This window comes from Salmo salar, chromosome 05, assembly GCF_965601325.2.
Source record: "Salmo salar chromosome 05, fSalSal1, whole genome shotgun sequence".
Classification (NCBI taxonomy): domain Eukaryota; kingdom Metazoa; phylum Chordata; class Actinopteri; order Salmoniformes; family Salmonidae; genus Salmo; species Salmo salar.
The window spans coordinates 72,547,906-72,573,009 of record NC_138295.1 but is presented as its reverse complement, the minus strand read 5'-3'; the positions used below and the strand labels follow the sequence as shown (position 1 = coordinate 72,573,009).

The following is a 25,104-nucleotide window of genomic DNA, read 5'->3' as shown; positions in this document are numbered from 1 at the left end:
TATATGGATAGAAAACACTCTAAAGTTTCTAAAACTGTTTGAATGGTGTCTGTGAGTATAATAGAACTCATTTGGCAGGCAAAACCCTGAGACATTTTCTGACAGGAAGTGGATACCTGATGTGTTGTATTACCTTTAAACCTATGCCATTGAAAAACACAGGGGCTGAGGAATATTTTGGCACTTCCTATTGCTTCCACTAGATGTCACCAGCCTTTACAAAGTGTTTTGAGTCTTCTGGAGGGAGATCTGACCGAACAAGAGCCATGGAACGATGATGGCCCATTAGACACCTGGCGCGCGAGTTCATGTTGGGTACCCTCGTTCCAATACGTTATAAAAGAGTATGCATTCGTCCACCTTGAATATTATTCATGTTCTGGTTAAAAAAGGCCCTAATGATTTATGCTATACAACGTTTGACATGTTTGAACGAACGTAAATATATTTTTTCCCCTCGTTCATGAAGTGAAGTCCGGCGGGCTTAGATCATGTGCTAACAAGACGGAGATTTTTGGACATAAATGATGAGCTTTTTTGAACAAAACTACATTCGTTATGGACCTGTGATACCTGGAAGTGACATCTGATGAAGAGAATCAAAGGTAATGGATTATTTACATAGTATTTTCGATTTTAGATCTCCCCAACATGACGACTAGTCTGTATCGCAACGCGTATTTTTCTGGGCGCAGTGCTCAGATTATTGCAAAGTGTGATTTCCCAGTAAGGTTATTTTTAAATCTGGCAAGTTGATTGCGTTCAAGAGATGTAAATCTATAATTCTTTAAATGACAATATAATATTTTACCAATGTTTTCTAATTTTAATTATTTAATTTGTGATGCTGACTTGACTGCCGGTTATTGGAGGGAAACGATTTCCTCAACATCAATGCCATAGTAAAACGCTGTTTTTGGATATAAATATGAACTTGATAGAACTAAAAATGCATGCATTGTCTAACATAATGTCCTAGGAGTGTCATCTGATGGAGATTGTAAAAGGTTAGTGCATCATTTTAGCTGGTTTTATGGTTTTGGTGACCCTGTCTTTGAATTGACAAAACATTACACACAACTCTTGTAAATGTACTGTCCTAACATACTCTAAATTTATGCTTTCGCCGTAAAACCTTTTTGAAATCGTAAAACGTGGTTAGATTAAGGAGATGTTTATCTTTCAAAGGGTGTAAAATAGTTGTATGTTTGAAAAATTTGAATTTTGACATTTATTTGGATTCAAATTTGCCGCTCTTGAAATGCACCTGCTGTTGATGGAGTGCACCACGGGGGGGACGCCTGCGTCCCACCTAGCCCATAGAGGTTAAGATATTCATGTTTCCAGAAAGGAGTGAATATATTGGGCCTGGAGAAGCGGTTCTATGTGCTGACTGAATGGAAGCTGATAATTAGGAGTTTTTTACTTTGGTCTTGGGAAGAAATGACGAGTCCTCACTGTCCGAGACCGAGTCAAGACCGAGTACAAATGTATCCAACATGTAGAGAACACCGAAACACTCAATATGTGGTCTCAGGAACTACAGCTATAGACGTGCATTATGCATCCTAGCCACACTCCCCTTCCTCTTGGACTGTGCCATCCTCCGCAATGGATTAGTTCACTGAGATGGGCGCGAATCAGACAAGTGTAATAAATAAATATATACTGTACCAGTCAAAAGTGAACCTATAGGCCTTCGGTGTGTGACAGGTTAGTACAGTGGTGAACCTATAGGTGTGACAGGTTAGTACAGTGGTGAACCTATAGGTGTGACAGCTTAGTACAGTGGTGAACCTATAGGTGTGACAGGTTAGTACAGTGGTGAACCTATGGTGTGACAGGTTAGTACAGTGGTGAACCTATGTGTGTGACAGGTTAGTACAGTGGTGAACCTATAGGTGTGACAGGTTAGTACAGTGGTGAACCTATAGGTGTGACAGGTTAGTACAGTGGTGAACCTATAGGTGTGACAGGTTAGTACAGTGGTGAACCTATAGGTGTGACAGGTTAGTACAGTGGTGAACCTATAGGTGTGACAGGTTAGTACAGTGGTGAACCTATAGGTGTGACAGGTTAGTACAGTGGTGAACCTATAGGTGTGACAGGTTAGTACAGTGGTGAACCTATAGGTGTGACAGGTTAGTACAGTGGTGAACCTATAGGTGTGACAGGTTAGTACAGTGGTGAACCTATAGGTGTGACAGGTTAGTACAGTGGTGAACCTATAGGTGTGACAGGTTAGTACAGTGGTGAACCTATAGGTGTGACAGGTTAGTACAGTGGTGAACCTATAGGTGTGACAGGTTAGTACAGTGGTGAACCTATAGGTGTGACAGGTTAGTACAGTGGTGAACCTATAGGTGTGACAGGTTAGTACAGTGGTGAACCTATAGGTGTGACAGGTTAGTACAGTGGTGAACCTATAGGTGTGACAGGTTAGTACAGTGGTGAACCTATAGGTGTGACAGGTTAGTACAGTGGTGAACCTATAGGTGTGACAGGTTAGTACAGTGGTGAACCTATAGGTGTGACAGGTTAGTACAGTGGTGAACCTATAGGTGTGACAGGTTAGTACAGTGGTGAACCTATAGGTGTGACAGGTTAGTACAGTGGTGAACCTATAGGTGTGACAGGTTAGTACAGTGGTGAACCTATAGGTGTGACAGGTTAGTACAGTGGTGAACCTATAGGTGTGACAGGTTAGTACAGTGGTGAACCTATAGGTGTGACAGGTTAGTACAGTGGTGAACCTATAGGTGTGACAGGTTAGTACAGTGGTGAACCTATAGGTGTGACAGGTTAGTACAGTGGTGAACCTATAGGTGTGACAGGTTAGTACAGTGGTGAACCTATAGGTGTGACAGGTTAGTACAGTGGTGAACCTATAGGTGTGACAGGTTAGTACAGTGGTGAACCTATAGGTGTGACAGGTTAGTACAGTGGTGAACCTATAGGTGTGACAGGTTAGTACAGTGGTGAACCTATAGGTGTGACAGGTTAGTACAGTGGTGAACCTATAGGTGTGACAGGTTAGTACAGTGGTGAACCTATAGGTGTGACAGGTTAGTACAGTGGTGAACCTATAGGTGTGACAGGTTAGTACAGTGGTGAACCTATAGGTGTGACAGGTTAGTACAGTGGTGAACCTATAGGTGTGACAGGTTAGTACAGTGGTGAACCTATAGGTGTGACAGGTTAGTACAGTGGTGAACCTATAGGTGTGACAGGTTAGTACAGTGGTGAACCTATAGGTGTGACAGGTTAGTACAGTGGTGAACCTATAGGTGTGACAGGTTAGTACAGTGGTGAACCTATAGGTGTGACAGGTTAGTACAGTGGTGAACCTATAGGTGTGACAGGTTAGTACAGTGGTGAACCTATAGGTGTGACAGGTTAGTACAGTGGTGAACCTATAGGTGTGACAGGTTAGTACAGTGGTGAACCTATAGGTGTGACAGGTTAGTACAGTGGTGAACCTATAGGTGTGACAGGTTAGTACAGTGGTGAACCTATAGGTGTGACAGGTTAGTACAGTGGTGAACCTATAGGTGTGACAGGTTAGTACAGTGGTGAACCTATAGGTGTGACGGGTTAGTACAGTGGTGAACCTATAGGTGTGACGGGTTAGTACAGTGGTGAACCTATAGGCCTTCAGTGTGTGACAGGTTAGTACAGTGGTGAACCTATAGGTCTTCAGTGTGTGACAGGTTAGTACAGTGGTGAACCTATAGGTCTTCAGTGTGTGACAGGTTAGTACAGTGGTAAACCTATAGGTGTGACAGGTTAGTACAGTGGTGAACCTATAGGTGTGACAGGTTAGTACAGTGGTGAACCTATAGGTCTTCAGTGATTCTGAAAGGAGATCAACCGTAATACTAGCACACTCATGTAGGAGAGTGCACTTTTTGTAAAACACAAAGGGCCAGTGGTGTTGGGTATACGCAGGTACAGTTTAAACACAAAGGGCCAGTGATGTAGGGTATACGCAGGTACAGTTTAAACACAAAGGGCCTGTGGTGTAGGGTATACGCAGGTACAGTTTAAACACAAAGGGCCAGTGGTGTTGGGTATACGCAGGTACAGTTTAAACAAAGGGCCAGTGGTGTAGGGTATACGCAGGTACAGTATAAACACAAAGGGCCAGTGGTGTAGGGTATACGCAGGTACAGTTTAAACCCAAAGGGCCAGTGGTGTAGGGTATACGCAGGTACAGTATAAACACAAAGGGCCAGTGGTGTAGGGTATACGCAGGTACAGTATAAACACAAAGGGCCAGTGGTGTAGGGTATACGCAGGTACAGTATAAGACGTATGTTCACTTTTTTTCCAGTGGGCTTTGCGTATACTCTCTTCTTACATTTACATTTACATTTTAGTCATTTAGCAGACGCTCTTATCCAGAGCAACTTACAGTAGTGAATGCATACATTTCATACATTTAAAAAAAAAAAAAATGTATTCCGTACTGGTCCCCCGTGGGAATCGAACCCACAACCCTGGTGTTGCAAACACCATGCTCTACCAACTGAGCCACACGGGACAACATTCAGAATGGACCATTATCATGCACCTGTCTGGAAACAGGAGCAGTGGGAAAAAAAATACATTTAAATCCTCCTCTTTTTATTAGAGGCCATCACTCTGTTCTCTCACGCAATAGCCTATAGAAATATTGCGCAACATGAGCTCATGGACTCTCATGAAGTGTTTGATTAGGGTTTACCATTACGTTTGCATTGCTGTCAGAGTGATTAGAGGGACAATAGAGTGCTGAGTACCTGGCAGTTAACAAGTTTTGGTAGGCTACTAATGACCATCAGCAGCGTCAGAGCTTGGAGAAGAGTAATTACCGTGACTAAAAGATCAAGTGGAATTTGACTGCCTTCATGACTCATGACCGCCTGTGTGGCGGGTAATACAGTTACCTCAACAGCCCTATCCCTATGTCTGTATGTCTTTCGTCTCACCTTTCTTCAGTAGAGGCCTGACCCCCCGCTTCTTGACGTCTCTGAGCCTGCAGTAGAACTTCCTGTCTGCTGCAGCCAGCTCGTGGAGAGCAGAGATGAACCCCATCACGTTGAGGTCAGCCTGGGCTTAATCCCTTCTGAAGCGTATCAAAGTAGTGTAGTGGAGGTGTATGACAATTATGAAGTACAATAGAGAAATCATTCACAAAGTAGCCTACAAAATCGCAAAGCACGTGAAATATATTGACATGCACATAGTCTAGTTTCAATGGATTATCATCTGCAGGCAGTAAGAGTGTGCAGCTTCAGATGGTTTTGGCATGGAGTAGCTCAGAGAAGAATGACATCGGTAGCTGGTAGGGTAGGAAAGACGTTTCAACATATCTCCCAGTAAATGTTAACCAAGGCAACAATGGGTATGCAAACCAGATATTTAAAAAGTTTAGTCAGAAGTGTTTGTTAGAAGGCTATTTGTGATGTGCAACTGCCATCATGCACTATTTGCATCAGGGGTGTAGACATGGATGGGCCTGGGTGGACAGAGGCCCTCCCACTGGGGAGCCAGGCCCTGACAGGCCCACCCAATCAGATTGATGTGGACTTACATGCTGACCAGACCGGGTGCGTGCGTCCGCGTGTTCCATCGCATGCATGTTGATTTGGCCATCCACACCAGATGTGATCAGGACATGCAGGTTGATTTGGCCATCCACACCAGATGTGATCAGGACATGCAGGTTGATTTGGCCATCCACACCAGATGTGATCAGGACATGCATGTTGATTTGGCCATCCACACCAGATGTGATCAGGACATGCATGTTGATTTGGCCATCCACACCAGACGTGATCAGGACACGCAGGTTGATTTGGCCATCCACACCAGACGTGATCAGGACATGCATGTTGATTTGGCCATCCACACCAGATGTGATCAGGACATGCAGGTTGATTTGGCCATCCACACCAGATGTGATCAGGACATGCATGTTGATTTGGCCATCCACACCAGACGTGATCAGGACACGCAGGTTGATTTGGCCATCCACACCAGATGTGATCAGGACATGCAGGTTGATTTGGCCATCCACACCAGATGTGATCAGGACACGCAGGTTGATTTGGCCATCCACACCAGATGTGATCAGGACACGCATGTTGATTTGGCCATACACACCAGATGTGATCAGGACATGCATGTTGATTTGGCCATCCACACCAGATGTGATCAGGACACGCAGGTTGATTTGGCCATCCACACCAGATGTGATCAGGACACGCATGTTGATTTGGCCATCCACACCAGATGTGATCAGGACATGCATGTTGATTTGGCCATCCACACCAGATGTGATCAGGACATGCATGTTGATTTGGCCATACACACCAGATGTGATCAGGACATGCATGTTGATTTGGCCATCCACACCAGATGTGATCAGGACATGCAGGTTGATTTGGCCATCCACACCAGACGTGATCAGGACACGCAGGTTGATTTGGCCATCCACACCAGATGTGATCAGGACATGCAGGTTGATTTGGCCATCCACACCAGATGTGATCAGGACATGCAGGTTGATTTGGCCATCCACACCAGATGTGATCAGGACATGCAGGTTGATTTGGCCATCCACACCAGATGTGATCAGGACACGCAGGTTGATTTGGCCATCCACACCAGATGTGATCAGGACATGCAGGTTGATTTGGCCATACACACCAGATGTGATCAGGACATGCAGGTTGATTTGGCCATCCGCACCAGATGTGATCAGGACACGCAGGTTGAATTACCAAAACAAACTCTGAACCAACTGTATTCATTTGGTGACAGGTCGAAAAGCATTAAACATTCATGGCAATTTGGCTTGCTGTTGCTAGCTAATTTGTCCTGGGATATAAACATTGACTTGTTATTTTACCTGAAATGCACAAGGTCCTCTGACAATTATTCCACAGATAAAAGGGTAAACAGTGTTAGTTTCTAGTAATCTCTCCTCCTTCAGGCTTCTTCTTTGGAGTTTATATGGCAGTTGGCAACCAACTTTAATGTGCATTACAACCACCAACTGGACAGGAGTGTGGACCTCAGATCATCTTTCAATCACCCACGTGGGTATAGGCTCCTAGAAACCAATCAGGAGATAGGAGAGGCGGGACTTGCAGCGCCTCAAGCATCACAAATATAACCAAGTTCTATTTTAGCGCCTACGCAGACGCTCGTGGACAGTTTAGATGCAATGATTGAATATTTCTTTTAAGTGAGCGGTGTGGTCAGTTAGACCATTTTTGGTATTCTTTCAATATTAAAAAAAAATTGTGATTTTGAGAGTGAAAATCTGAAAAATCTATAGGAAAAATGCAAAAAAAAAACATTGAATAACATTGGATTTTTTCACACTTCCTTCTCTGGGCGGCCTGTTTGGGAACTCTGGCAAAATTAGAATATACCAACTTCTCCAGGACCACTACATAGGGCCGATGGAAAGACAGCAGTCACAAACAGCATGATGTTAAAGGATAAACAGTCTATAAACTCAGACATAATAAGCCAGTAGGTCCCAATCATAAGAATACAAAAACACAACCATTAAGCGTTTCCCAATCGAATTGTACAACTATTACTTCCTTGCAAAAAGGGTTTCACATTTAGCACACACTAACCGGTGAAGTGTGGAACTGACAACGTTTTAACTGCTTTGCACATATGAAACAAACAGACAATCATAATATCAGTAAAAAATATCAAATTCACAGTTTATACTACAAAACCAACTTTATAAGATTTTTTTTTTAAATAGGTTATATTTGACTCAACGTTCCATGACATACACTAAGGCATTGTTGGCAGAATAGATGGATGCAGTTCAATGCATTATTAATATCATTCAGCATTACAATGGTACATTGTTTGCTGCCTCCATTCGGGATGCACTGTTTCAGTTTCAATGACATAATATTCTGGACAAAAACGGACTAATGTAGCTGATGCTGGGAATGTCAATGGTCAGAGTGAGGTGTTCTCTCATTTGTTTCTGGAAGTAGCTAGCTAGCAAGCTAGCCAACTTTAGCCAGTTAGCTTGGGTGCTTGGTTAGGACAAGCATGCATTGGCAGGCAAGCTGCAGAAGGTCGAGGAGGCTACAATTCCCCATTTATCAGTGCAATTTTTATAGCCAACTAGCTGAAAGTTTGAGTGTTTATCTAATGTTCCTTTGTTAGATTTGAGCTCATCTTGCTCTGGCTAGCATTAGTTGTTCATCTTGTTGATGTGCATAACTAAGGGAGAGAGAGCCTACCTTCTCACGGTTGTTTGGATAGGACAGTAAAGTTTCCAAATGTAAGAGGAATCCCGTGGTGTTTATATATTTGCAGAAATCCATTCAGGTGTATTTTGTGGTTTTTGGTGAATGAATTCTATTCTAATGATCCAAAGTTGCACTGGCTGTAAACACACAGTAAGTGAATGATGGCAGGCCCGTGAATGATGGCAGGCCCGTGAATGATGGCAGGCCCGTGAATGATGGCAGGCCCGTGAATGATGGCAGGCCCGTGAATGATGGCAGGCCCGTGAATGATGGCAGGCCCGTGTGGTAAATGGGATGTTTGGCAGGAGCTGGAGGAGCATGGTCGGGTCAGGTTAATTGTTTTATCTTGATGTGTCATATTTAATCAAACAGTGTGTTTAAAGGGACAGGGGGATACCTAGTCAGTACAACTGAATGCATTCAACTGAAATGTGTCTTCCGCATTTCACCCAACCCCTCTGAATCAACATCCACGTCAAGCATCAAACAAGATCAATGCATATAGTTGATTTTATATACACCTTTTAAAATTTAGACCAGTTAATTGGTCGAAAGAACAGATGACTTTCGGTCGGCCAAGATGTGTTTGGGGCAGTGAGAGTAGAGTGGGTGGCTCCACGCGTCCACTGTGACGTTTTACTATACTCCTACATGTAGAGCAGCATGGGGTTTGAACAACGAGGTGAGGAACAAAAGCATTCCATCTCTGTGCTTTATTACTAGCCATATGAATGGTTATATGAATATACAGGGCGGCAGGTAGCCTAGTGGTTAGAGCGTTGGGCCAGGAACCAGAAGGTTGCTGGTTTGAATACCCGAGCCAACAAGGTGAACGACTTGTCGATGTGCCTTGTGTACAACTATGGCTGACCCTGTAAAACAACACATTTCACTGCACCTATCCTGTGTGTTTGACAATAAAACATCAAACATAACTTCAAAGAATGGCAGTGGCCAGGCTGCTGCTCTCCATTGACTGTCATGAGGCGTCTGCTGAATTCACTGAAATGTCTCTGGGGAGTGGAGCCACTTTCCCTGCTCTGTGTGTGTGAAAGAGAATGACAGTTTAATCCAAATATCTCTCCTAAGACCTACACTCGCCAAGAGTTGTTCAAAATTATTATAAATAATAATAATAATAATAATAATAATGAAATGTTCCATGTTTGCTACAGAGGTATGATGGTGAGTGAGATGTATATGGTTTCGGTTAGAGATCTGATGTTTTCATGGTTCTGTCTCCACCTGTCTGTCTCTCAGGTTCTTGCCCAGTGTTCTTCCTGAGCCCTTGTCTGTGACTCCTGTGAAGAGACGCACTCAGTCCCTCAGCGCCCTGCCCAAAGATGGGGACAAGATCAGCCCTAACAAGGTAACCTCTCACCTGTCTCTGGCTCACTCATTTTCTCAATTCATCTCTTACCTTGTCATACATTCCGTTCCTCATATAATCACAGTGTTAAAAGAGGAGAATCCCTGGCAAGGCGCTCTGCTTTCTCTCACCCTCATCTAATCATTCTTTCCTCCCTCTCAGAGGGAGAAGGACCACATCAGACGGCCCATGAACGCATTCATGATCTTCAGTAAGCGGCATCGAGCGCTGGTGCACCAGAGGCACCCCAACCAGGACAACCGCACGGTTAGCAAGATCCTGGGCGAGTGGTGGTACGCCCTGGGGCCCAAAGAGAAGCAGAAGTATCATGACCTCGCCTTCCAGGTGTTACACACACACACACACACACACCAATTTAGTGCAATGGTTTAGTCTGACCTGACTAAGCAGCCAAAAAATGATTGTATTTTGTTTGCTCATTCTCTCTTTCTCTCTTTCTCAGGTGAAGGAGGCCCATTTTAAGGCCCACCCAGACTGGAAGTGGTGCAACAAAGACAGGAAGAAGTCTAGTTCTGATGGCCGAGGGCTCCCGGGGCCGGGAGGCAAAGACATTAGAGAAAGGAGCATGTCTGAGACCACCGGTGAGTCACACACTGCTGCTCAATACACCCAAATAAGAGATAACAGAAAGGAAGAGATGTTCATTTGATTGCCAAGGTTTCCTGTGAGCTCTGTCATCACTAAAGCATTATGATTTAATATCTATATAGCGCTCTATTTCCTCTCGCTATGCACCACTGTCTCACTCTCCCCCCTTACTTTCTCTCTCTCAGAGCCTCATGGTGTGGAGCTGAAAGGGGTGGGGTCTGGCCTGCTGGGTGTGTCTGAGCGGAATCCAGGGGAGGGGCATGTAGGTCAGCTACCCCGCCCCCGAGCCTTCTCCCAGAGTGCCATGCACAGCCTGGAGAGGAGTGAGAAGGGCAACACACAGGCCCTGGCCGAACTGTCACAGGTAAGGCCATGCTACATAATGTTTTCACCACAGCCGCTTTACTCCAATGATAAACAGAGGTTTCTTAGTTTGGTGTGTCAATTTTGACTGGTCCCTCTTATCCATCACTTTGTTGTTTTTATATCTGGCTCCCTCTTCCTCCTCCTCTTCCTCCTCCTCTCTCAGATGTGTGGGGATGGCGGTGGCCAGTTTTCGGGGCGCGCCCAGACCCTGTCCCGGTCTCAGAGGGGGGTCAGTGAGGACATGACCAGTGATGAAGAACGCATGGTTATCTGTGAAGAGGAGGGAGACGACGATGTCATCGGTGAGAAACTAAAGTGCTGTGACAACATCTCAACAACAGTTATAAGCTTATTTTGGAGTAAGCCCCTGTAAACACTGCTGGGAAACACAATACTACTGGGAGCTCTTTTCCCATAATGACATCATCTTAATTGGACAGTTTGAGAAATTCAATTCAAAATACCTTTATTGCCCCCTAAGGGAAATCTGGTCGCAGGAAATTCCACACAAACGATTCCCAGACATGCATATTACATGTACAATATACTGGCAGAGGAAGTTAGAAATGGGTGTTTATGCACATAAACCATGAGTACCCCCACTCCCCTTTCCCCCTACAGAGGACCAGTACCCTGCCAGCTCCATAGACCTGAAGTGTAAGGAGAGAGTGACGGACAGCGACAGTGACAACGCCTCTGGGAACGAGAGCGATCGCAAGGTAAGTCTCTTCCTTTATCAAGGCTAGATTGAGTTAGTTGTCTGACTGATCATTTTCTTGATATAGTACCATTATTTAGAGAAGCGGAAAATGCTTTTCACCCTGCTACAGACATTTAGTTGTTTCTCTTTCTGTCTCTGCAGCGTGTCTTTGCTCCAGTGATCTGCTCTTCCTTCTCCCAGCCCACCCCCCACGGACGCTCCGTCTCTCTCTCCTCCTACCCTTCCAAACGCTACGACGAGGAGAGAGGGGGGCTCTCAGACCGCAGGAGGAAGAGAGGAATAGAGGGAGGTGGTGATGGAGGAGGAGGAGTGTCATCCCTCTCTCTTTCCCTGTCCTCCTCAGGCCACTCTGTCATCTCCAGCCCCGGAGGCCCAGTTCCTTCTGCCCTTACCCCCCTTGGCCTGTCTCCTGTCCTGGGCTTGGGGGCTGTCAGAGTGGCCTCTACAGTGGTGACCAACGTGGTTCGTCCGGTCGTGAGCACGCCAGTCCCTATCGCTAGTAAACCCCGAGACGGAGCAGCTTCATCCATTCCTCACCCACCAGACAGGAGGTCCCTCCCATTGCAGCAGGCGCAGCTTCTGATTGGCTCCGGAGCAGGAAGCGGAGGGCCTGGCTACTACTCCTCATCGTCACCCAATCCCATAGGTGCAGGGGCGGGTCCAGGGGGGCTAGTGACCAGCTTGGTGTTCCCGGGACACAGCCAGCCCACTGTCCAGCTCATCAGTCCCTCCCCCCATCCGTCCTCCCACCACCAGCTGCCCCCCCCCGCCCCCGTCTCTGCCCCCACACACAACCACACCAACGGCCCCCTGCCCCTCTCCCTGCTCCAGCCCCAGTTCCTCTCCTCGTCATCTCTGGCATCCCCCGGGGGCAAAGCCATCACACAGGTCCAATACATCCTGCCCACCCTATCAGCCAGCTCTAATCCCAAGAGCCCCTCCCCTCAGCTGCACAACCTGCCCAACAGTATCTTCAACCTGCCCACAGCTCCGCCCACCCACATGTCCATAGCCAATGGGAAGCAGGTGGGGCCGGGCTCGCTGATGGGATATGCCTCCAGCCCAGCCGTGGGAGTGGTCAGCCCGGGAGCCAGAGGTGAGGGGGGGGGGGGGTCGTACACCAAATCTCTAATAAATGTAGAACTGTGACACTGTTTTCAAAAAAGGCTTAACCTTATCCATATTTTCTTCTCTCTTTCACCCGTTAGTGCAATCCCAGTCCCCAGTCCTACAGGGCAAGATGCTGCTTCCCATGGCAACAGTGAGGACGGCACCCGCCCCTGCCCAGCAGTTCCCCCTCGTGGCTCCACCTCTTCCTGTCCAGAATGGAGCTCAAGCAGGAAGCAAGGTAAGCAGTGTTACCATGGTGATGACAGCCAGACCAAGACATTGAGATTTCAGCAGGTTTATTCTGTATCCCAGGGCTGTCAGAGCTCCAACATGACCATTCTTACTTGTCTTTGTAATCATAGAATAATCTAAGTAATTACACTTGTAGTAAATACACAGATATCCATCTTCTCACTCTTTCTCCATCTCTCTGATAGATCTTCCAGATCGCTCCCATGCCTGTCGTCCAATCCCAGCTCCAGCAAGGCGGGACAGGGCATCCTGGGAGCCCTTTTCCCGTTACCATGGGAACGGCCACAGTATTGCACCCGGGTTCTGCCCCATCTCAGACTGTGCTGCTGCCGCCCCAACCAACCAGGTAGGAGGACATAGACCAACTGAATCTAACAGTGCACTGTTAGCGCTGCTGACCTACCATAATACATAACACAATGGTTTTGGAAGAGGTGCAGCTCTTGTGTTGTGTGTTAGTCATTCTGCTCTGTTGCTGCTGCTGGCCCAGGCTGCCTCTTCCTCTGCGCTGCCTGCCTGCCGCCCCCTCACTGCCTCTCAGCTCCACCACACAGACACACTCATCTACTGTTTCCTCAACTGTTCAGTCACCCACTGACCCCCACTGCACCATTTCTCTCCTCTCTCCTCCTTTCATCCTTGTTCATGTTCTATTTTCCTTTTTTTTGTCTCTCTCCTCCTTCACTGCCTGTTTCATCTGTCATCTTCTCTCTCCCACTCATACACACTTTCTCTTTCCCTCTTCACCTTAACTTCTCTTTTCTCTCTCTCTACCACTCTCTACCTCTCTCTCTACCTCTCTCTCTATCTCTCTCTCTCTCTCTCTCTCTCTCTCTCTCTCTCTCTCTCTCTCTCTCTCTCCTCTCTCTCTCTCTCTCTCTCTCTCTCTCTCCACCACTCCCAGGATCACCTATGTCCAGTCCACGCCAGGAGTCCCCTCTGCTCTGCCTCTGGTCTCCACAACAACAGGCTCCTCCTCCCCTCAGCAGGCCCAGCCCACCCCTGGATCTGCATATGTTCCATTGCCCCTAGCAACGCTGGGCTTTACAGCCATAGACCCCCCTGGACAGAACCTAGTCCAACCCCTCATCACAGGTCAGTAGAGCTCTGCTGCCGGGCCCGACATTATACATCAGGTTAGGGCCGGGTAGGGCCTGTTTTTCATCATTAACTAGGGTACGAGCAGGGCTCCTGTATAACTAAATTGATCTGTAACATTTTGAAGCTGAGCCATTTTCTCGTGCTCTGCTGCGAAGTACAGTCATATCTAAGATCATAACACGGTGTCAGAAATGCTTCAACCTCGTCCAAGATAAAACAGGAGAGATTATTTAACAGAAAATAAGAATGTTCCTTGAGTTTTGTGGTAGTATAGAGTCTCTCATGTCTTGTCATTGAGCAGAGCAGCCCAAGCAAAGCCGTTACTATGGATACTCATAGACCCAGAGCCTCCATGAGCAGAGTGCATGCAGAGTGACCAGCGCTTACGGAGCGAGTGACAGACAGAGAGGAGCAGCTAATGGATTTACTAACGGAGGACATTATTTCAGGTTTAGGGCTGGGCTGGGCCGGGCTTTACATTTGCCAGAAGCAATCAGGCCTGGGTAGGGTAGGGCATGGGTTTGGCTCGGGCATAAAATGCATGCCTGTGCAGGGCTCTACAGGTCAGTGCATCCACTTGAAGGACATCTAGAATAAGATGGCCCCATACTGGATGGCTGCCGTTTTACAAGCTCCAACCCAACTTTGCTTGCTGACTTTATCATGTTCTTCTTATTTCTTATTTTTCTATCTGGTGTGCTTCAGTTGTACCTTGTTATTTTTAGTATTACATTGTTATTGATTACTGCAGTGTTGGGGTTAGAGCTGGTTAGAAACTCATTTCACTGTACTTGTGCATGTGACATTCAAACTCGAAACTATGTTGCACTTTTAAGTTCCCTGTGAACTGCAACAGTAGCAACAAGAAAACTCCCCTCCGTTTTGAACAGGAGCCTTTAGCTTAGAGGAAACAGGTTATCATAATCTGGCTGTCGCTGGCCGTACACTCTGGCCAAAGCTGGCCGTACACTCTGGCCAAAGCTGGCCGTACACTCTGGCCATTGAAGGGTGTTAACTCTTTCTCTCTCCAGGTCAGCCTCCCCTTCTGGCCCCAGTCCAGTCCCCTACCTGCCCCTCCCTCCCCGCTGGCCCAGCCTCTGCTTCAGGGGGACAGATAATCACCGCCATCTACCCCCCTACCAGCGTCACCATGGCAACCGGGGTGGTCTCCATGGCAACCGGGCCACCCAGCATGGTGTACACAGTCTCCAGCTCCTCCAGTCTGTCCACCCACATCCTGCCCAAACACACATTCGCCCCGCACCACACACACTCACACACACACCCAGCTCCAGTCGGACAGACAAACAGACAGGCACGCGGGGGAGAGACCCACGGACAGAACGTCTCACTCTCAGTCAGCGGAGACGCAGCCTGAGCTACAGGTGTACGGACAGACGGACAGGCCAACCCTCACACAGGCGGACAGACAGACGGAGAGGCAAGCCCAGACCTTCAATAAGAGCAGCAGCTTAGTGGCACCCCCAAGTGGCTCCTCATTGTCACTGCGGCCCTGCAGCCCCCCCCTGCCCTCTCACACTTCCAGTAAGTCTAAGGCGCCGTCCTTGTTTTTTCGAACAAAGATCTAATGCTTAACAAATGCAAGTATATGAGAACTTCTAATATACATATTTCAGCAGGCAGCGCACCAGGCACCCCCAAACTCCCCCAGCTCCCGGTGAGGACCCCTCAGAAAATCAAAGCCACAGTTGCCAACATCCCGGTGGGCAGCTACGAGGGAGGAGGCCGAGGAAAGGAGAGGGAGAAGAACCGAGAGAGGGAAAGGGAGAAAGAAAGAGAGAACACTGGAGCCAACAGTCGTTTTTCCTTTGAGCTGGAGCGTCCTGGGGAGTCGGCGTCCCCGTCCCAACACACACACACTGCTGAGGAGCCCCCCTCCTCTGATAGACCCCCTGTGGGACACGGCCCTGGGGACAACACTGATACATGCAGCACAGAGGCCAGCAACAAGGAGGTGAGAGAGAGAGAGATTGACCGGATGGATTGTTTTGGTTTTTCTTCTCAATAATCAGAGAATGCAAATGAGATCACATTCATAGAAAATAACATACATTTCTGATTTTACACCCTGTGTCCCAAAACTAAACCCTCCCAGCATACTGTATTATTAAACTTGTTCTCCTCTCTGCCCCATTCAGTCTGGGTGGAAGGACTCCGTCCCCTCCTCACCCCTGCCCCCTCCCTTGGGTACAGACCCTGCCCTGCCACCTCCCCAGAGCGACAAAGATGCCCCTCCTCCCAAAAAGGTGAAGGCCCGCCCCCCGCCACTCAAAAGGACCTTCGACTCTGTGGACAAGTGAGTTACCCTGAGTATAGACACACCGTCTATCAATTTATAAAACATGTCTGTTAGTGAGTTACCCTGAGTATAGACACACCATCTATCAATTTATAAAACATGTCTGTTAGTGAGTTACCCTGAGTATAGACACACCATCTATCAATTTATAAAACATGTCTGTTAGTGAGTTACCCTGAGTATAGACACACCATCTATCAATTTATAAAACATGTCTGTTAGTGAGTTACCCTGAGTATAGACACACCATCTATCAATTTATAAAACATGTCTGTTAGTGAGTATCCCTGAGTATAGACACACCATCTATCAATTTATAAAACATGTCTGTTGGTGTGTCTATACTCAGGGATACTCACTAACAGACATGTTTTATAAATTGATAGATGGTGTGTCTATACTCAGGGATACTCACTATCTATCAATTTATAAAACATGTCTGTTAGTGAGTTACCCTGAGTATAGACACACCATCTATCAATTTATAAAACATGTCTGTTAGTGAGTATCCCTGAGTATAGACACACCATCTATCAATTTATAAAACATGTATGTTAGTGAGTTACCCTGAGTATAGACACACCATCTATCAATTTATAAAACATGTCTGTTAGTGAGTATCACTGAGTATAGACACACCATCTATCAATTTATAAAACATGTCTGTTGGTGTGTCTATACTCAGGGTAACTCACTAACAGACATGTTTTATAAATTGATAGATGGTGTGTCTATACTCAGTGATACTCACTAACAGACATGTTTTATAAATTGATAGATGGTGTGTCTATACTCAGGGTAACTCACTATCTATCAATTTATAAAACATGTCTGTTAGTGAGTATCCCTGAGTATAGACACACCATCTATCAATTTATAAAACATGTCTGTTAGTGAGTATCCCTGAGTATAGACACACCATCTATCAATTTATAAAACATGTCTGTTAGTGAGTTACCCTGAGTATAGACACACCATCTATCAATTTATAAAACATGTCTGTTAGTGAGTTACCCTGAGTATAGACACACCATCTATCAATTTATAAAACATGTCTGTTAGTGAGTATCCCTGAGTATAGACACACCATCTATCAATTTATAAAACATGTCTGTTAGTGAGTTACCCTGAGTATAGACACACCATCTATCAATTTATAAAACATGTCTGTTAGTGAGTTACCCTGAGTATAGACACACCATCTATCAATTTATAAAACATGTCTGTTAGTGAGTATCCCTGAGTATAGACACACCATCTATCAATTTATAAAACATGTCTGTTAGTGAGTTACCCTGAGTATAGACACACCATCTATCAATTTATAAAACATGTCTGTTAGTGAGTTACCCTGAGTATAGACACACCATCTATCAATTTATAAAACATGTCTGTTAGTGAGTTACCCTGAGTATAGACACACCATCTATCAATTTATAAAACATGTCTGTTAGTGAGTTACCCTGAGTATAGACACACCATCTATCAATTTATAAAACATGTCTGTTAGTGAGTTACCCTGAGTATAGACACACCATCTATCAATTTATAAAACATGTCTGTTAGTGAGTATCCCTGAGTATAGACACACCATCTATCAATTTATAAAACATGTCTGTTGGTGTGTCTATACTCAGGGATACTCACTAACAGACATGTTTTATAAATTGATAGATGGTGTGTCTATACTCAGGGATACTCACTATCTATCAATTTATAAAACATGTCTGTTAGTGAGTTACCCTGAGTATAGACACACCATCTATCAATTTATAAAACATGTCTGTTAGTGAGTATCCCTGAGTATAGACACACCATCTATCAATTTATAAAACATGTCTGTTAGTGAGTTACCCTGAGTATAGACACACCATCTATCAATTTATAAAACATGTCTGTTAGTGAGTTACCCTGAGTATAGACACACCATCTATCAATTTATAAAACATGTCTGTTGGTGTGTCTATACTCAGGGTAGACTCACTAACAGACATGTTTTATAAATTGATAGATGGTGTGTCTATACTCAGGGTAGACTCACTATCTATCAATTTATAAAACATGTCTGTTAGTGAGTATCCCTGAGTATAGACACACCATCTATCAATTTATAAAACATGTCTGTTAGTGAGTATCCCTGAGTATAGACACACCATCTATCAATTTATAAAACATGTCTGTTAGTGAGTTACCCTGAGTATGTATAGACACACCATCTATCAATTTATAAAACATGTCTGTTAGTGAGTTACCCTGAGTATGTATAGACACACCATCTATCAATTTATAAAACATGTCTGTTAGTGAGTTACCCTGAGTATGTATAGACACACCATCTATCAATTTATAAAACATGTCTGTTAGTGAGTATCCCTGAGTATAGACACACCATCTATCAATTTATAAAACATGTCGGTTAGTGAGTATCCCTGAGTATAGACACACCATCTATCAATTTATAAAACATGTCTGTTAGTGAGTATCCCTGAGTATAGACACACCATCTATCAATTTATAAAACATGTCTGTTAGTGAGTATCCCTGAGTATAGACACACCATCTATCAATTTATAAAACATGTCTGTTAGTGAGTTACCCTGAGTATAGACACACCATCTATCAATTTATAAAACATGTCTGTTAGTGAGTTACCCTGAGTATAGACACACCATCTATCAATTTATAAAACATGTCTGTTAGTGAGTATCCCTGAGTATAGACACACCATCTATCAATTTATAAAACATGTCTGTTAGTGAGTATCCCTGAGTCATCCTGACACTTGAAAGGGTTCAGGTACCTTCCTCCTGTGTTTCTCTCCCTCCATCCCCCTCTTCCTCCCAGGGTGTTGTCGGGGGTGTATTTTGAGGAGCGTTTTGCTCAGCTACCAGAGTTCAGGCCAGAGGAGGTGCTGCCCTCCCCCACCCTGCAGAGCCTGGCCACCTCCCCCCGCGCCATACTGGGCAGCTACCGCCGCAAGAGGAAGAACTCCACAGGTAGGAGGGTAGAGGGGAGGTAGAGGGGACTGAAGGAAAGAGGGAGACAGACAACTGAGATTGACATTTTCTGTTGCATAACATTTTGCTACGGTGTGCGCCACTGAAGTAGAGGCATCTGCTAATCGTTTATATATATCTTTCTCATCCCCTCTTCTGTCCAGACCTGGACTCGTCCACAGAGGACCCCGTGTCTCCTAAGAGGAAGAGCCGACGGCGCTCCAGCTGCAGCTCGGAGCCCAGCACACCCAAGAGCGCCGCCAAGTGTGAGGGAGACGTCTTCACCTTCGACCGACCAGGTAGGAACACAGACGTACTCACACCCTCATTGTAAGGTTTATTCATGTACAGTGCCTTAGGGAAATATTCAGACCCCTTGACTTTTTCCACCTTTTGTTACGTTACAGCTTTATTCTAAAATGTATGAAATATGTTGTTTTTTTTCAGCAATCTACACACAATACCTCAGAATGACAAAGCGAAAACAGGTTTTCAGATTTTTTTATTTACATAAGTATTCAGACCCTTTGCTTTGATACTCGAATATAGCTGATATAGCTCAGGTGCATCCTGTTTCCATTGATCATCCTTGAGATGTTTCAACAACTACTTTGGAGTTCACCTGTGGTAAATTAAATTGGTTGGACATGACTTGGAAAGGCACACACCTGTCAATATAAGTCCCACAGTTGACAGTGCATGTCAGAGCAAAAACCAAAAACCGAGATCAGAGACAGGATTGTGTTGAGGCATAGATCTAGAAAAAGAATTCTGCAGCATTGAAGGTCCCCAAGAACACAGTGGCCTCCATCATTCTTAAATGGAAGAAGTTTGGAACCACCAAGACCGCCCGGCCAAACTGAGCAATCAGGGGAGAAGGGCCTTGGTCAGGGAGGTGACCAAGAACCCGATGGTCACTCTGACAGAGCTCCAGAGTTCCTCTATGGAGATGACAGTTGTCCTTCTGGAAGGTTCTATCTCTGCAGCACTCCACCAATCAGGCCTTTTATGGTAGAGTGGCCAGATGGAAGCCACTCCTCAGTAAAAGGCACATGACAGCCCGCTGGGAGTTTGCCAAAAGCAGCTAAATACTCTCAGACAATGACAAACAAGATTCTCTGGTCTGAAGAAACCAAGATTGAACTCTTTGGCCTGAATGCCATGCGTCACGTCTGGAGGAAACCTGGCACCATCCCTACAGTGAAGCATGGTGGTGGCAACGTCATGCTGTGGGGATGTTTTCAGGCACTGGGAGACTAGTCAGGATCGAGGCAAAGAACAGAGAGATCCCTGATGAAAACCTACTCCAGAGCGCTTAGGACCTCAGCCTGGGGCGAAGTTTCACCTTCCAACAAGACAACAACACTAAGCGCACAGCCAAGACAATGCAGGAGTGGCTTCGGGACAAGTCTCTGAATGTCTTTGAGTGGACCAGCCAGAGCCCGGACTTGAACCTGATCGAACATCTCTGGAGAGACCTGAAAATAGCTGTGCAGCAACGCTCCCCATCCAACCTGACAGAGCTTGAGAGGAATAGGAAAACCTCCCCAAATACAGGTGTGCAAAGCTTGTAGCGTCATACCCAAGAAGACTCGAGGCTGTAATCACTGCCAAAGGTGTTTCAACAAAGTACTGAGTAAAGTGTCTGAATACTTATGTAAATGTGATATTTAAATTTGCAAACATTTCTAAAAACCTGTTTTTGCTTTGGCGTTATGGGGTATTGTGTAGATTGATGATTTTAGAATAAGGGTGTAATGTAACTAAACTGGAAAAAGTCAAGGGGTCTGAAAACTTTCCAAATGCGCTGTATAATTAACTGCTAAAACTCCAAATCCTAAAATACATGTTCCATGTTTACACAAATGTTTTGTATAAAATACTAACCAGAGTGTGTGTCTGTCAGCCCCCCCGTCTGTGTGTCCCCCTCCAGGGTCTGGGACAGGGACAGGTGCTGACGGAGAGGACATCCTGGGGGAGCTGGAGTTTGACAAGGTGCCCTACTCCTCTCTGAGACGCACCCTGGACCAGAGACGAGCCCTCGTCATGCAGCTCTTCCAGGAGCATGGCTTCTTCCCCTCAGGTCAGTACAGACGCACATACACACACTTGCATATAGATTTTTATATACAGTACCAGTCGAAAGTTTGGACACACCTACTCATTCAAGGGTTTTTCTTTGTTTTTACTATTTTCTACATTGTAGAATAATAGTGACGACATCTCAACTATGAAATAACATTTATGGAAACATGTAGTAACCAAAAAAGGGTTAAACAAATCAAAATAGATTCTTCAAAGTAGCCACCCTTTGCCTTGATGACAGCTTTGCACACTCTTGGCATTCTCTCAACCAGCTTCACCTGGAATGCTTTTCCAACAGTCTTGAAGGAGTTCCCACATATGCTGAGCACTTGTTGGCTGCTTTTCTTTCACTCTGTGGTCCAACTCATCCCGAACCATCTCAATTGGGTTGAGGTCGGGTGATTGTGGAGGCAAGGTCATCTGATGCAGCACTCCATCACTCTCCTTCATGGTCAAATAGCCCTTACACAGCCTGGAGGTGTGTTGGGTCATTGCCCTGTTGAAAAACAAACTATAGTCCCACTAAGTGCAAACCAGATTGGATGGTGTATCGCTGCAGAATGCTGTGGTAGCCATGCTGGTTAATTGTGCCTTGAATTCTAAATAAATCACCTCCAGTGTCACCAGAAAAGCACCATCACACCTTCATGCTTCACAGTGGGAACCACACATGCGGAGATCATCCGTTCACCTACTCTGCGTCTCACAAAAACAGAGGTTGGAACCAAAAATCTCAAATTTGGACTCATCAGACCAAAGGACAGATTTCCACCGGTCTTATGTCCATTGCTTGCGTTTCTTGGCCCAAGCAAGTCTCTTCTTCTTATTGGTGTCCTTTAGTAGTGGTTTCTCTGCAGCAACTCGACCATGAAGGCCTGACTCACACGGTCTCGTCTGAAAAGTTGAGGTTGAGATGTGTCCGTTACTTCAACTCTGAAGCATTTATTTGGGCTGCAATTTCTGAGGCTGGTAACTCTAATGAACTTATCCTCTGCAGCAGAGGTAACTCTGGGTCTTCCTTTCCTGTGACGGTCCTCATGAGAGCCAGTTTCATCATAGCGCTTGATGGTTTTTGCGACTGCACTTGAAGAAACTTTCAAAGTTCTTGAACTTTTCCGGATTGACTGACCTTCATGTCTTAAAGTAATGATGGGCTGTCGTTTCTCTTTGCTTATTTGAGCTGTTCTTGCTATAATATGGACTTGGATTTTTACCAAATATGGCTATCTTCTGTATTCCACCCCTACACATTTTTGGTTACTACATGATTCCATATGTGTTATTTCATAGTTTTGATGTCTTCACTACTCTACAATGTAAAAAATAGTCAAAATAAAGAAAAACCCAGTAATGAGTAGATGTCCAGACTTTAGACTGGTATTGTACATAGGCCCTACTCTCTCTCATTTACAGTGTGCACACACACACAGTCCTCCCCACGTAGAAAAATTAGTTTTTTTTCTGCATTCCTTGTAAATCAACAATAATCAACACTTCCTCTCGGTCTTCCTCCTCCTCCTGTCCGCCCTCCAGCCCAGGCCACAGCAGCCTTCCAGGCACGCTACTCAGACATCTTCCCCACCAAGGTGTGTCTGCAGCTGAAGATCAGGGAGGTCCGACAGAAGATCATGCAGACTGCCGTCCCCTCTGAGACCAATGAGGCCTGCTCGCTCCCCGGACCGTCTGGCGCCCAATCAGGGGAAGGGACAGGAGGGGCAGAGCCATTGGGAGAGGAGGCAGATCGAGAGAGGGAGGGTAGTCCAGAGGAGCTGAGGGATTCGCAGGAGTCTTCTAGATGAAGGATGCCGACAGGCTGGATTGACCAATCAGCGATGGACCAGTTCCCCAAATCCTGCCTCTTAATTTTGTTGAAGCTACACCCCTCTCTCTCTGCGTCTCTGGACCTGTCTCTCTCTCTTTCTCCAGAGAGCCAGGTCAGAAAGAGCAAGTGGAAGAGACCAAGAGGATGTGTGTGTTTGCAAAATGGGTCAGAGGTGGAATTGTTTAAAACTTAAAAGGGGATTGTTTTTAAAGTGTAATTCCCCCTCTCCAAAAAATGACATTTAAAATGCCAGTGACACACACAGCTGATGAACCCCAAACTCCAGTACCCACACTTGAATTAGCACTTTGTTATTAATATTATCCTTGTAAGCTTCCATTGATGCCAGTGGACAATAGACTATACAATAACAACTCTCCAGCTGTTACCTTTTGCCTTGGAGCAGGGCCCATCTTTCAGACTGCAATGCATATCACTTAGTGGGACTGTTTGAGGTTATTTCTCACTCTAACAGGACTGACTTTGTTGTTTTTAAAAATGGAGGGCTTGGGAAGCAAGGTCAGTTAATTGGCTGCTGAAGAGGGTCTGGCTCTCAAGTCTCCCATTGGCTCATTTGTTTCTGCTGGACATTAGGGGGCTGGGTCCCCACTGACTTGAGATGATGCCATTGGATGGAGAGGGATCAGAAGGACCTTTGTTTTGTTAGATTTTTCTCTACTTTGATCCATAAAAGCATAACTTCAGCACAGGTCTGTGAGGGGGACAGGACAGCGTTTAGGACCTCGCCCTCACTTCCCATGATTGGCTACAGAAGATGCCAGTAAAGCGCGCACCAAGCGTTCCTGCTAGTCTGATTCGCTTGCCATGAGGGAAGGAGGCGGGGAGAAGGAGTCAATGGGCACATCATGGCTTTACATTTCTCACTGTCACTTCAACCATGTTTTATGTATTTGTAGACTTTAGTTGAGAACCCAGAGGACGTCAGGCTGACAGGCCTATTACTTCTAATGCCAAGCAGTTTTTTATCTAACGACATCAAACTTGTCTTTTTTTTTATCAAACACATGTAACTTTGCAGTTCATTATGTTATTATTGTATTACTGTTACTAATATTACTCCTCTCATTGTTATAGTGGACCTGATCCTTACTACGGGCTGGTATCAATGTCATTGTTATAGTGGACCTGATCCTTACTACGGGCTGGTATCAATGTCATTGTTATAGTGGACCTGATCCTTACTACGGGCTGGTATCAATGTCATTGTTATAGTGGACCTGATCCTTACTACAGGCTGATATCAATGTCATTTGATTAGCTCTCGCAAACTGTGTTCTTATTTGAGGGGAAATGAGATGGTCCTCACCTGTGCCTCTTTCCTGCTCTTTGTCTTCCCTTTCAACACCCTGACTTCGCCCCAGCAAGGACCTGGGGTGACAAATCTTTTTATTCATTTCAATGAGGGATAACAAAGAGAAGAGGGTTGACATTTGTAGTCATTTAAGTGTAATAAGTATGTTTTTGGACAACCCTGTATACCTCTCTCACTCCCCTGCTAGTAAGTTTGATTCTACAGGCTCCACCACCTCATTTCTTTCCGTTCATCCTCCCTTACTGTTCTCTCTAGGGGGTGGGAGGAGATAAGCCTGGAGGGGGCAGGGCAGTATAAAGAGTGGTAGGGTATAATATTGGTTGTCTTTGTGCAAGACCTGGTTGTGTTGTACATATTATTTACTGTAGTCAGGAGACTCACTATAATATTGTTAAGGAACAATGTGTAACTGACTTGTATTGACTTTTAAAAGACGCCATTACACAAGGTCAAACTCCAAAAATGTACAAATGAATATTAACGTTTTACTCCTTGTTTTACTGAGATACAGTATGCAAGATAAACTTAAATTATTCATAAATGTACATCTATCTTTCAGTATACGAATAAATGTTCAAGTTAACATTTTTCACTAGTTTTTAATGTACACACAGCTGAACCACCAGTTATTGATTAGTTATTATTGTCCAACTATACTGAACAAAAATATAAATGCAACATGTAAAGTGTTGGTCTCATGTTTCATGAGCTGAAATAAAAGATCCCAGAAATGTTCCAAAA

General features: G+C 45.2%; 1 protein-coding gene across 1 annotated transcript in view; it reads left to right on the top strand.

Moving 5' to 3' along the window:
* The window catches only part of LOC106605863 (protein capicua homolog), a 77,525-nt gene extending 52,421 nt beyond the window's left edge, over window positions 1–25,104 (top strand). Inside the window, 18 exon segments of the mRNA XM_082975503.1 lie at window positions 9,540–9,648; window positions 9,811–9,993; window positions 10,112–10,250; window positions 10,443–10,621; window positions 10,787–10,925; window positions 11,245–11,342; window positions 11,486–12,440; window positions 12,553–12,692; window positions 12,892–13,052; window positions 13,611–13,801; window positions 14,839–15,091; window positions 15,093–15,352; window positions 15,445–15,782; window positions 15,967–16,124; window positions 18,972–19,123; window positions 19,288–19,422; window positions 21,030–21,206; window positions 22,742–25,104. Of these exon segments, the coding sequence (XP_082831629.1) occupies window positions 9,540–9,648; window positions 9,811–9,993; window positions 10,112–10,250; window positions 10,443–10,621; window positions 10,787–10,925; window positions 11,245–11,342; window positions 11,486–12,440; window positions 12,553–12,692; window positions 12,892–13,052; window positions 13,611–13,801; window positions 14,839–15,091; window positions 15,093–15,352; window positions 15,445–15,782; window positions 15,967–16,124; window positions 18,972–19,123; window positions 19,288–19,422; window positions 21,030–21,206; window positions 22,742–23,007 (4,033 nt within the window). The 3' untranslated portion in view covers window positions 23,008–25,104.